Raw genomic sequence first — 13,696 nt, 5'->3', positions numbered from 1 at the left:
AAAGCACCGCCTAGCTGACGCAACATTTCTTTCTTTACTGTAGTCCATATCGTTGTGTTCTAAGTGTTCCACTGGCTGCTCTTTGCAGTCCGCATGCCCTTGACTTGCCTCATAGTTTACATCGCAAGAATTTCCCAGAGAATGTATTCTTAAAATAAAAAATATAGAAATAAACGTAGCTCAGAAATACGTGTTTCCCCTTCTGCAATGTGTTTATATACTTCATTTATCTGAATGCTCACTGTATGTTACCATTTTTGTTCAGTTATGATGTTTTTATGTTTCTTCATATATGCATCTCTGTTTTTCTAACTCTGTTCTTCATTTCTTGTTTTCCGGCAGTCCATCCATCACGATGTTAATTTAACACTAAACGTCCTGACATAGCTTTCATTACTTCTGTGTGAAAGTTGTCATTTTTCGTTAAATTACCTTTCTTCAAAATACCATATTTAGTTGTTACAATCTTTCATATTAATACCCAACATTGTGTTATCAGATACCGTACTGGCCAAGCAGCAGAATTCCTTGCTGTGTAATCATATTGCTATCTTAATATTCGCCTACATGCCTCATGGTATAAAAATCTTGAATGCTTGATGTCCACAGGTTTTATATGTCTGGCAAAGAAAATCTTCTAAAAACCAGGGCTACAATGTTTATTAGCCAGATCGGTATTCGGACGGCCCAAACGGAATAGCCTAAAACAGAAATTGTTTTCCTTCAAAACAAGCAAGGCATGTATGGCGACAACAACCTTGCAAGATAATGGTCGAAGTTACGTACACCTCAAGTAGATTCATTCGCTGACCAGAAGAAGCCATGAACATGCGGAATGTGCCACAGATATAATAAAAAAGACTGCTCGCCAGACGAAACTACATAAGAGCAGAAGTTGGCCGATTATAATGGGGACCTTTCAATATATCTTGTTCATTTTCAAATCATAGAACGTTGATCTTTGCTTTCAACTACGTTTCTTACAGCTATTGAAGGATATAACAGTACAGTCGAACCTCTACAGTTTGAAAAATCACTGTGATAATAATTTGGGACCATAACACTTCTGTACTAGCTTTATTATACTATTTTAAATAAAAATAAGTTACTATATTGTGGATCGTCGATAACCAGTGGATATGCTGGCTGCACGTTCAGAGCTCCTCACCTGAAACCCTGTGAACCTGTATCGGGTGGTCTGCTGTGTTAATTCGCTTACAATTTGGTCCTAAATCCTGGCAACCATACCACAGGAATAATGAAAACAATGAGGATTATAAGGTCACCAGTATCAACCTTATTACATTATTACATATATATTCACTAGTTATTATTAAGTGTCGTTGGAAACAGGTGCAGATGAAAACATCTGTCTATTTTGTGCTAACGGCTCACAGCAACTGCTGCCTATTAGGAAAACAATTTTTGTCACTTAACCTGAACACGTTTTAGTGCTAAATGCAAGTCCACCTCAACAGATAAGGCGTGAGAAAGTTGGGTAATGATCGCGGTTATGGGTACTTGGAAGAGGTTTGAGACGGCAACATGTCAAGAGGACATTTGACAGCTGCTCATACCTACAAATGCTTTATGTACAGGTTTCCATTTAAACTTTTTGTCAGTTATATTCATAAAGTACAGTTAGGAGCAGAAGGTGTTGTAACTTTAAAATCATTTCCTGATCGTATCGTCACATAAAATGGAAGGCACAATTAATGTCTGTCGACAAGGGAAGGTAACGTCTGTAAAATTCTCTGTCAGAGGACCCTATCGTATTCCCACTTGCGTCATGGCCATTTCTGCTAGTCACCCGTATTATTATTTGCCCAATAGGTCAGCGTTTCTAGGTAGAAGCAAAAACGGTCAATTAAGTAGAAACAAGATGATAAGATACTAACTGAAATTAGTAAACGCCTTCACTACTAATGCGTCGCATTATAACTGATAATATGAACTCTGACTGGTGCACAAAACACCTAACAAAATCATATTTTGAGCTATTACTTAAGGTAATAGACAGGTGAAACGCTGACATGTACGCCTTCATCTGAACCTGTACTACGAAGCCACCGGATGGAATGAAGCAGGTGATACTGGTTTGCAAAGCCACGACTTCCCTCTCTTTTCGCAGAAGGTGTGCGGGAATAAAGAATGTTGCTAGCCCTCCATATGAGCTCGAATCCTTTTAATGTTATCTTAATGGTCGTTTCACAGGTTACACGTAGGACAAACCTTAGGATTCACTGCATAGCTTTTGTGTGTAGAACAGTGTTTTTCACTTCATTATGTACACATTGCAAAACTAAACAGTTAGAAGAGCACTTTAATAAACAGCCAGACCGTTGCAGTTTGAAGCTGGAACTCGCCAGTAACCTAAACATACATACTAAGACAAAGAAATGGCACACGACTAAGGATTATACCATAGGGACGGAAACCGGTAGATGTGATGTTTAGGTACAGATAGAATATTGATTACAATTTCACAAAAATTGGATGATTTATTAAAGAGAAAGAGCTTCACAAAAGTAGCAAACGTGATGAGAAACGTCACCGACGTGACTGTCCCATTATCTCAGGTAATCGGCTTGTTTTTTTATCCTCTGGCATACTTCCGCTCAAGTGTTAGTACACAGCTGATAACATTGAGGATGTTCATGTCAATTCATACTAGTAATATCGTCGGCCTATAGGAAACCTCCTTACTAACGTTTCCGAAGAGAATTTTCGCACAATGACCACTTACACAATGTTGCTAACTCTGCAAGCAACTATTGGATGCATCATCGAGAAAACATCATGTATGTGAAGAAGTAGTACGATCAATAACAGTCGAAAGTGTTGTCTTATTATCAAGACCAAAGATTTACAATTATTTGACATGGATAGTGCAATGTCAGTTTCCGTATAAACTGGCTTCACAATACAGGCAATGAAGTATCTAGTTTGTTATTTTAGTTAAAGATAGTTTGGTTGGATAAAGAATTTTTAATAATACCCGATAACTGAGTTAATGCTATTTGTGTGAGAGGCATTTGATGACTGACTGTATGCAAAGTTCTGTACGATATTTAATATATTACTCGAGAACTACGTTTCGAGTCCATACGTTTTCTCTGATTTTGATTCCAATAATGATATTAAGATGAAAATCTGTTCCTCGTACGTAGTTAAAATTTCTAGAACGATGACAAGTTTGCGACGGCGAAAACGTTTATCTTTAATTATTGTGTTGTTCTTTTGTGTGCGCTCTGAAACTTACTACTAATAATTGAAATGATGAAACTTCCTGGTAGATTAAAACTGAGTGCCGGATAGAGACTCGAACTCGGGACCTTTGCCTTTCGCGGGCAAGTGCTCTACCATCTGAGCTACCCAAGCACGACTCACGCCCCGTCCTCACAGCTTTGAATCCGCCAGTACCTCGTCTCCTACTTTCTGTCCGCACACAGTTTTAATCTGCCTGGAACTTTCATATCAGTGCACACTCCGCTGCAGAGTGAAAATATCATTCTGGAAATATCCCCCAGTCTGTGACTAAGCCATATCTGCCCAATATCCTTTCTTCCAGAAGTACTAGTTCTGCAAGGTTCGCAGGTGAGCTTCTGTGAGGTTTCCTACACCCAAACTGATCATCATCTAAGAAACTATTGATCAAAAATAAAATATTTAGCATACTTTAGACGTAAACAACGTACCCCTCATTCTATAGCTCTGTATTTAAAAAATGTTTCTGGTTTCTCCACAGTCCATGACACTTCTCAGACGTGGGGCGCGATTTTAGTCTGAACTTTGTCCGTTTTACCATGATGATGTGGAACGGCCCGTTTTACTTTCATATTATACATTCATATGTAAATGTGGCTACATACTGACGATTCAAAGACTTTTTCGTATCTTAATTTTTTAATATTTATTTTAAATACCGATCCGAATTAGTTAACGTACCCGCAATCCTTTACGCAGAAAAATAGGAATTCTTGTACGGAATCGAAAGAACTTTCAATGATAAACTTTTGCAGCTGGTTTTTAAATTTGACTTTTTTGTCCTTCCGAGAGTTGGTATCACGGCGCTAGTGATCAAAAATTTTGGTGCACCCTATAAAGACAATTCTAATGTGGAACAATGAATGTAGTTTTTTTCTTCTGGCATAGTAATTATGTACGTCATTGAACTGTACTCGGTTATTTACAACAAGCTTCACGAGGCAATGAATATAACATGAAACAACAGTCAAAATCCATTACTCCTTAAATAGATGTGTACAACACGATCGTATGTGAGCGCCACATATTAACTTACAGCCTGTATGTGAGCAATGAAGACTTATCTTCTTAAACAGCCGGCCGGAGTGGCCGAGCAGTTCTAGGCGCTACAGTCTGGAACCGCGCGACCGCTACGTTCGCAGGTTCGAATCCTGCCTCGGGCATGGATGTGTGTGATGTCCTTAGGTTAGTTAGGTTTAAGTAGTTCTACGTTCTAGGGGACTGATGACCGCAGACGTTAAGTCCCATAGTGCTCAGAGCCATTTGAACAATTTTGAACCTTCTTAAACATGAGTTGCCCCAGAACATTATTTCCTATGATTTTGTTGTTGTGGTCTTCAGTCCAGAGACAGGTTTGATGCAGCTCTATGCTAGTCTATACTGTGCAACCTTCTGCATCTCCGAGTAACTGATTCTGTTTAGTGTATTCATGCCTTGGTCTCCCTCTACGATTTTTATCCTCCGCGCCTCCCTCCACTACCAAGTCATGATCCCTTGATGCCTCAGACCGTGTCCTACCAACCGATCCATTCTTCTAGTCACGTTGTGCCACAAATTCCTCTTCTCCCAAATTCTCTTCAGTACCACGTCATTATTACGTGATCTACTCATCTAATCTTCGGCATTCTTCTGTAGCACATTTCGAAAGCTTCTATTCTCTTGTTGTCTAAACTATTAATCGTCCATGTTTCACTTCCATACATGGCTACACTCCATACAAATACTTTCAGAAAAGACTTCCTGACACTTCAGGTCTAACTAGATGTTAACAAATTTCTCTTATACAGAAACGCTTTCCTTACCATTGCCAGTCTACATTTTTTATATTCTCTACTTCGACGAACATCAGTTACTTTGCTCCCTAAATAGCAAAACCCATTTACTATTTTAAGTATCTCATTTCCTAATCTAATTCCGTCAGCATCACCTGATATAATTCGACTACATTCCATTATCCTCGTTTTGCTTTTGTTGATGTTTTTCTTGTATCCTCCTTTCAAGACACTGTTCATTACCTTCAACCGCTCTTCTAGGTCCTTTGTTCTGTCTGCCAGAATTACAACGTCATCGGCAAACCTCAAAGATTTTATTTATTGTTAATGAATTTTTAATTCCTACTCCAAATTTTTCATTTGTTTCCTTTACTGCTTGCTCAATATACAGATTGAATAACATCGGAGAAAGGCTACAACCCTGTCTCACTCCCTTCCTAACCACTGCTTCGCTTTCGTGCCCATCGACCCTTATAACTGCCATCTGGCTCCTGTTCAAATTGTAAATAGCATTTCGCTTCCTGTATTTGATCTCTGTCACCTTCAGAATTTGAAAGAGAGTATTCCAGTCAACATTGTCATAAGCTTTCTCTAAGGCTACAAATGCTAGAAATGTAGGTTTGCCTATCCTTAATCTATCTTCTAAGAAAGGTCGTAGGGTCAGAATTGCCTCACGTGTTCCAACATTTCTACGGAATCCAAACTGATCTTCCCTGAGGTCGGCTTCTACAAGTTTTTCCATTCGTCTGTAAGGAATTCGTGTTAATATTTTGCAACTGTGATTTATTAAACTGACGTTACTGAATAAAAATACACTAATTATGTTGACTTACAGTTTTCTCTCCTTAAGACTTGTAATAATTTTAATTGGAAATATAGATGAGCTAATTATTTGAGGATATCCCAAGTGTATATTATTCTTCAGTTTAAATTCTTACCATCACGGATATAAAAAATTTTGCTTTTCTGTCCCAGTTATTATTTCCTCACACTACGTTGTAATTATCATTGATATAGGGCCTCTAATTACACAGAATTGAATATATTTTGTCTTTTTGAAACTGATAGTGAAACTACTTGCAGAAAACTAGTGATCTAAAGATACAATTCTCCAACATTATTTACCACGTGTTCTGTTGCATTCTGTGTGTTTCGATTTGTTATAATAATGGTGTCATTTGCAAGAAAATTAATTCTGCTTCTTGTATATTAGACAGAAGATCGTTTTCGTATAAGAGAAACAATGGCGGACCTAAGATTGTTCTTTGCAGAGCGTTTGCAGAATGTCTGGTAGTTCTGCCTTCTCTTCCCCACCTAGTGCCATATTCATCTTGCAGACATCCTGTTCTCATTTTCTTCTAATATGTGTTACACTTCCCAAAACTGTTTTCGTCAGTTTTGTACTACATAGTTAAACTTGAGATTTAAAAAGTATGTCAGCGATTTATTCGAACTGGGATCCACAGTGTGTTCAAAATTAAGTAAGGCCAATTATGTGTTATTTTGTTGTAATTATTACACATAATTTAATATGACATACTCAAACGATTACGGGTTATATGACCATTTCAAAGTCATCATAGATACATATAATAGTGAACAAAGCACGTAAACTTCGAATTACACTTCCATGTCTACAAAACGTTCATCTGAAGACGATACATTTCACATAACTGATTTAGGAGTTAACGGTACTTCCTGTATTCAATTATGCACACACAGGTGTGTTCAATGAATACTGTCTCGCCAACTTTTCCACCTGTACTTACTAGTCGCCTGGAAATAGCCATTATGCCCGAAATCAGTCGTGTGAGGTGTAACGGTAAAGGAAGAGAAAGTAGATAAATCATACATACGTATCGATTTCTGCCGCCGGGTCGGCTTCACTGGCGCATGGCGTTAACCTTGCTTGTTTGGCAAGCTAAAATGTTTAATAAAAGGGTCAGTGACTTATTGCTCAAGGATCCCTGCAACCAAGCTAACCTGTTCCATGATTAATTACGGCCATTCGAATAAAAATGAGGAAGGAAGTATGATACTGCGAAAAGTAGGTACAGGGTGATTAAAAAAGAATACCACAACTTTAAAAATGTGTATTTAATGAAAGAAACATAATATAACCTTCTGTTATACATCATTACAAAGAGTATTTAAAAAGGTTTTTTTTCACTCAAAAACAAGTTCAGAGATGTTCAATATGGCCCCCTCCAGACACTCGAGCAATATCAACCCGATACTCCAACTCGTTCCACACTCTCTGTAGCATATCAGGCGTAACAGTTTGGATAGCTGCTGTTATTTCTCGTTTCAAATCATCAATGGTGGCTGGGAGAGGTGGTCGAAACACCATATCATTAACATACCCCCATAAGAAAAAATCGCAGGGGGTAAGATCAGGGCTTCTTGGAGGCCAGTGATGAAGTGCTCTGTCTGGCGGCCGATCCATCGCCTCGGGTAGTTACGGACAGATAAGTGCCAATGTGGTGGCGCTCCATCCTGCTGAAATATGAATTGTTGTGCTTCTTGTTCGAGCTCTCTGCTAGCTCTGCGAGTCGATTTTCCTGGGCTGCGAACAAATGCTTTCTGGATGCGTGCTACATTTTCATCACTCGTTCTCGGCCGTCCAGAACTTTTCCCTTTGCACAAACACCCATTCTCTGTAAACTGTTTATACCAACGTTTAATACACCACCTATCAGGAGGTTTAACACCATACTTCGTTCGAAATGCACGCTGAACGACTGTCGTCGATTCACTTCTGCCGTACTCAATAGCACAAAAAGCTTTCTGTTGAGCGGTCGCCATCTTAGCATCAACTGACGCTGACGCCTAGTCAACAGCACCTCAAGCGAACAAATGTACAACTAAATGAAACTTTATAGCTCCCTTAATTCGCCGACAGATAGTGCTTAGCTCTGCCTTTTGTCGTTGCAGAGTTTTAAATTCCTAAACTTGTGGTATTCTTTTTGAATCACCCTGTATATAAAACAGGCGAAATACATCCAGACCTCAATATAATTCCAGTTCTCAAAAAGGCAAGAGTGAATATTTGAGAACCATAACATTAGTAAGTCACGACTGCCAAATATTAACATCAGTTATTTGCAGGAAAATGGAAAGAGTGGTCGAAGCCGACACCAGTGAAAATCAGTTTAGGTTTGTAAGAGATGTAGGAGCACGCAGGGCATCACTGGCCCTATAATTAACCTCAGAAAAAAAGGACGCTAGGTAATAATGGCTGTAAAACTAATCATAGAAAATAGACTTTAGAAAGAAGAACCTACATTTGTAGATTTGGATAAAATTATTTTATTGATTACTGTAATTTTCAGCAACTGTGGTAAATATTTTTCAGAATAAAATGAAGTCATAAGTCGCAAATATTTTTTATTTTTCCTCACCAGCTTCGACAAATTAATTTGTCCGTACACTTCCACAGTCGGTGTCAGTTTGGATAAAATTATTTTGGGTAGTGGGCCGAGTCGAAACGTCGGCAATTTAGTTGTTTTAGTATTTTAAAATACAGGGTCTAATACCAGTGACAACCAGTTCTGCTGGCGAATAAGAGAATCATTCAGAGGTAGAACTTCAGAACAGATGTGAAGTGGACGTTCTTTTTTCTCCAATAAAATGCTTAAAACATTAGTTAAAATCAAATATACTACGAGCAGTGAGCAAGGAAAAAGTAGAACCCTGCACTGAAATTAGGTTTTGCAGACTTACTTTTTGCACCTATGGAGTGCAGTTTTATGTGTAAGTTTCATTCCTGGAATTTAGTGTTAGGTAAAAGTTATTTGTTACAGAGACGCCATAATTTTTTCAGGCTCTGAAATGCAGTTCTCTAACAATCAGTTTATGCGTATTATTAAAAACAATCGTCAGAAGTATGTGATTATGTGCTATAAAAAGTAAAATATTTCAGGCTTTATTGAGTGCTATAAAATCAATGAAGCGCATTTAAGAAGCACTTAACTGTTGTAAATTTCGCGTAATTAGACACGAGGGAGCTATTTTTTATTGATTTGAAGAAATTTAATAGCCAAGATAACATTCAGTAATATTTATTCCTGATGACCGGTTTCAATAGTTACTACTGTCATAATCGATCTTGTTGCTATACATCATATTTTACTATTACTGTATCAGTCATGTGTGATGGAAGTGAACGTATAATAAAACCACAAGTGTGGTACAGTCATTAGTCATTACAAAACGGGATACATAACAAGAAGGTCTTTGGAGATTAGATGATGACAATATTAAGAGTTTGAACCAGTCATCAGGAATAAATAGTATTCAATACGACCTCGGTTATTAAATTTTCTATATTTAATAATTGTAAAATTAAGTGTTATTCAACTTAAATTAAAAATTACTAGTTGTTTCTTCAACATCGGTTTAAGCATACAAGTCTCAGAGACGTCGGTTTAAACATACGAGTCCGGATAGGCCACACTCGTAGAACACGCTACAGAAAAGTCACCTCAGTAGTTAGGGGTTAAAAATGAAGCTACCCTAGCTACCTGGAAGCTGTGTTTATAAGCTTATGAAAATTTTAAAAGAGTGCTGGAGAAATAAGAAATGTTGTAGGCTTATGGAAATGTAACTAGCAAAGTTACAAATTTCTTCTTCTACTTATCTTTGATATGAAGTAACTGACCTCCCACATGCTTTCCATAAAAGTCTTGATTACAAGGTGCTGAGCAAGCGAATTCGGCTGCCTTATAATCAGATTTTTGATTTTATTTGTCATAAAAAGTGAAGATTACACCAGTGGATTGGCTGCTACGAACTTAAGAGTAAGTAAATAACTCACAATACACAATAGTAATGGGCAAGCATTAATTTCGGTGTCATGCCCCAGAGCCTGTTTATCAAAGCTGGTAGTGTTTGAAGAGTATCCGCAAGACTGCAAGTGTTAGAGTGAATAAGACTCACCCACGATGTTGAGGTAGACCTGATGGCCGATGGGCGGCGTGGTGCTGATCTGGCACTCGTAGACGCCGGAGTCCTTCTTCTGCGGGTACCGGATGCGCAACATCCAGTCCTCTGAATGCGGCGAGTGCACGGCCTCGAAGCGCTGGTCGCTGGTGTACGTGTAGCGGCCGACCGTCAGCAAGTGGATGTCGCGGTGCCTCACCCACGACACCTGCCGGTGGACAGAAATACGTAAGCTTCATCACTGAGTTTTCCGTCTTATTATCAGTAAAAAATGCGCTGTCTCTTTGTTGATGGTCTGATAAACGCTAAAATAAAAGTTTACGGGGCCCGAATAACTATACAGGACGAAAGCACCAGGCAGACAAATGGGATGCTATGAGCGATCGATTTATCAGATGTTCCCACGCTTATACGCAATGATCTTGATGTTTACGTTTGTCACGTTTCTGGCCAGCGATGATTTGAGTTAATATTGTGGAATATGAGCTATTTTCCCATAACCAATGCCAAAGTGAGGAAACTATACACCTTCTGCTGCGGGAAAATAAACCACAACGTTGGATAAAAGTTCAAGAGAACCTCGACAGCGATTAATAGGACATATAATACACCCCAGAAACAATTTAGAACACTCTTTTAGAGATTTCCAGTCAAATCAAGATTTATTGTTGCAACAACCCGTAGTACATGAAATGATTACATTTATACACTCCTGGAAATGGAAAAAAGAACACATTGACACCGGTGTGTCAGACCCACCATACTTGCTCCGGACACTGCGAGAGGGCTGTACAAGCAATGATCACACGCACGGCACAGCGGACACACCAGGAACCGCGGTGTTGGCCGTCGAATGGCGCTAACTGCGCAGCATTTGTGCACCGCCGCCGTCAGTGTCAGCCAGTTTGCCGTGGCATACGGAGCTCCATCGCAGTCTTTAACACTGGTAGCATGCCGCGACAGCGTGGACGTGAACCGTATGTGCAGTTGACGGACTTTGAGTGAGGGCGTATAGTGGGCATGCGGGAGGCCGGGTGGACGTACCGCCGAATTGCTCAACACGTGGGGCGTGAGGTCTCCACAGTACATCGATGTTGTCGCCAGTGGTCGGCGGAAGGTGCACGTGCCCGTCGACCTGGGACCGGACCGCAGCGACGCACGGATGCACGCCAAGACCGTAGGATCCTACGCAGTGCCGTAGGGGACCGCACCGCCACTTCCCAGCAAATTAGGGACACTGTTGCTCCTGGGGTATCGGCGAGGACCATTCGCAACCGTCTCCATGAAGCTGGGCTACGGTCCCGCACACCGTTAGGCCGTCTTCCGCTCACGCCCAAACATCGTGCAGCCCGCCTCCAGTGGTGTCGCGACAGGCGTGAATGGAGGGACGAATGGAGACGTGTCGTCTTCAGCGATGAGAGTCGCTTCTGCCTTGGAGCCAATGATGGTCGTATGCGTGTTTGGCGCCGTGCAGGTGAGCGCCACAATCAGGACTGCATACGACCGAGGCACACAGGGCCAACACCCGGCATCATGGTGTAGGGAGCGATCTCCTACACTGGCCGTACACCACTGGTGATCGTCGAGGGGACACTGAATAGTGCACGGTACATCCAAACCGTCATCGAACCCATCGTTCTACCATTCCTAGACCGGCAAGGGAACTTGCTGTTCCAACAGGACAATGCACGTCCGCATGTATCCCGTGCCACCCAACGTGCTCTAGAAGGTGTAAGTCAACTACCCTGGCCAGCAAGATCTCCGGATCTGTCCCCCATTGAGCATGTTTGGGACTGGATGAAGCGTCGTCTCACGCGGTCTGCACGTCCAGCACGAACGCTGGTCCAACTGAGGCACCAGGTGGAAATGGCATGGCAAGCCGTTCCACAGGACTACATCCAGCATCTCTACGATCGTCTCCATGGGAGAATAGCAGCCTGCATTGCTGCGAAAGGTGGATATACACTGTACTAGTGCCGACATTGTGCATGCTCTGTTGCCTGTGTCTATGTGCCTGTGGTTCTGTCAGTGTGATCATGTGATGTATCTGACCCCAGGAATGTGTCAATGAAGTTTCCCCTTCCTGGGACAATGAATTCACGGTGTTCTTATTTCAATTTCCAGGAATGTATATGAAGGTAAAAAAAAATTGTATTTCAAATTTCCTAAATAACAATGCCTCTTGGTCACAGGTTCAGTCAACAAAGCATATGGCTTGTGATCATGTATTAGACTTTAATTCTGGTTTCTATGTGCAATTATAGTATTTCTGGTTGTTTAATTACTTCATTGTAAATGGTGTTTAAAATATCTTGTCGTATTGAGGAAGAACGGTGCCAGATACGTGTACGCTGAATCACACTTCCACACAATGAACAGTTACACTTGTGCTTTGTTGTTTCGTAGCTTTTATAGTTGCTTGGGACTTAATTAATCAATTCTGTTAACTGAAATTTCCCTTCATTCTTTATTGTCATGTTATGCAGTCAGATTGCGTACTAATACTAGTCAGGGCCAACCGGTTGCGAGACTTCGTAACCGTATATACAGCGACTAAACGTATATTTTCATTTTATAATTAAGCCCCCATGCAACTTATATAAAAACCATTATCACACTTTTGTTATATTCCCAACTTTTATCCAGCAGTTGACAGAAAATATCAGGTCGATCGCGCTTCTTCCTTTCCTAAACCCATGCTGTTCTTCACTCAGCTCCTTTTCTGTCTTTTCACTTATTCGATTTAGTAAAATTCTTTCAAAAATCTTGGCAGTATGACTCATAAGGGTTATTCCCCTGTAGTTTTTACAAAGTCTTTTATTGCCTTTTTTGAAGATGGGAACAATGTCTCCTTCTCTCCAATCGTCAGGTATTGCACTATTTCTCCATACACTTGCTAGTACTCTATACAGCCACTGCATTCCCACTAAACCTGCTGCTCTTATCATGTCCACTGATACTTCATCAGGTCCTGGGGTTCCCCCCCCCCCCCCCCTCCACTTATCTTCTTCGCAGCTCTTTCCATTTCTTCCAGTGTAACTTGTCCTAATTCTGCTTCACAACTTCTCTCAATTTCTCCATTATTTGTTGTTTGATTTTAACGCCTTCTAAATTATCTTCACATTGTATGAGCTCACACATCCCAGTGGTAACAGTAATGATTCACTAACTGAAGGACACACAATTACGAGTTATGTATCACTTTTGTCATCTACAATATTCTTACCAGTGTTTTCCACAATGTCTTATATTTATTTAAATTTACATGTATAACTGGTTCTCCATTTGCAATTATGATTTTACTAATCCCTTTATTTGCTCAAATCATTCATTCTTCACGGTGTGTCAGTAATGCTAACAACCATTTCTTCCTCATATTTCTCACATTAAAAAAATCGCAATCTCTATTCTAAAGACTTCCTCCCTCATCGAATGTCGGTGTTTTTCTTGGTTCTCTAATTTGTTCTTTTGTAGAAAAATAGGAGTAATTATCTAGTTATGCATGACTTGTTTAAAGCAGTTAATGTTACCCTCATGGTGGTTTCGAAGTTATTAGTGTATTCATTCATTCCCAAACACTGTCAATAGTAAAAGAGGTTCACAGGCTTCTTGGTCAATTCCAACCTCAACTACTTACCATAATTGACGACTTCTGAATAAATAGTTTAAAATCTCTAAACAGTCGTACAGTTGACAATGCATCAAGCAGTTTCTCA

General features: G+C 40.1%; 1 protein-coding gene across 1 annotated transcript in view; it reads right to left on the bottom strand.

Annotated features, from left to right (window-relative positions):
- LOC126236896 (zwei Ig domain protein zig-8-like) overlaps nucleotides 1-13,696 on the bottom strand; it is a 724,735-nt gene that overhangs the window by 153,565 nt on the left and 557,474 nt on the right. The window contains exon 3 of the mRNA XM_049946543.1: nucleotides 9,978-10,188. Coding sequence (XP_049802500.1) covers nucleotides 9,978-10,188 — 211 coding nt within the window. The remainder of the gene's footprint in view (nucleotides 1-9,977; nucleotides 10,189-13,696) is intronic.

The sequence above is a fragment of the Schistocerca nitens genome, chromosome 1, assembly GCF_023898315.1.
Source record: "Schistocerca nitens isolate TAMUIC-IGC-003100 chromosome 1, iqSchNite1.1, whole genome shotgun sequence".
In the NCBI taxonomy this organism is placed as follows: Eukaryota; Metazoa; Arthropoda; class Insecta; order Orthoptera; family Acrididae; genus Schistocerca; species Schistocerca nitens.
The sequence above is the reverse complement of the archived record's forward strand: the minus strand, read 5'-3'. Positions and strand labels throughout refer to the sequence as shown.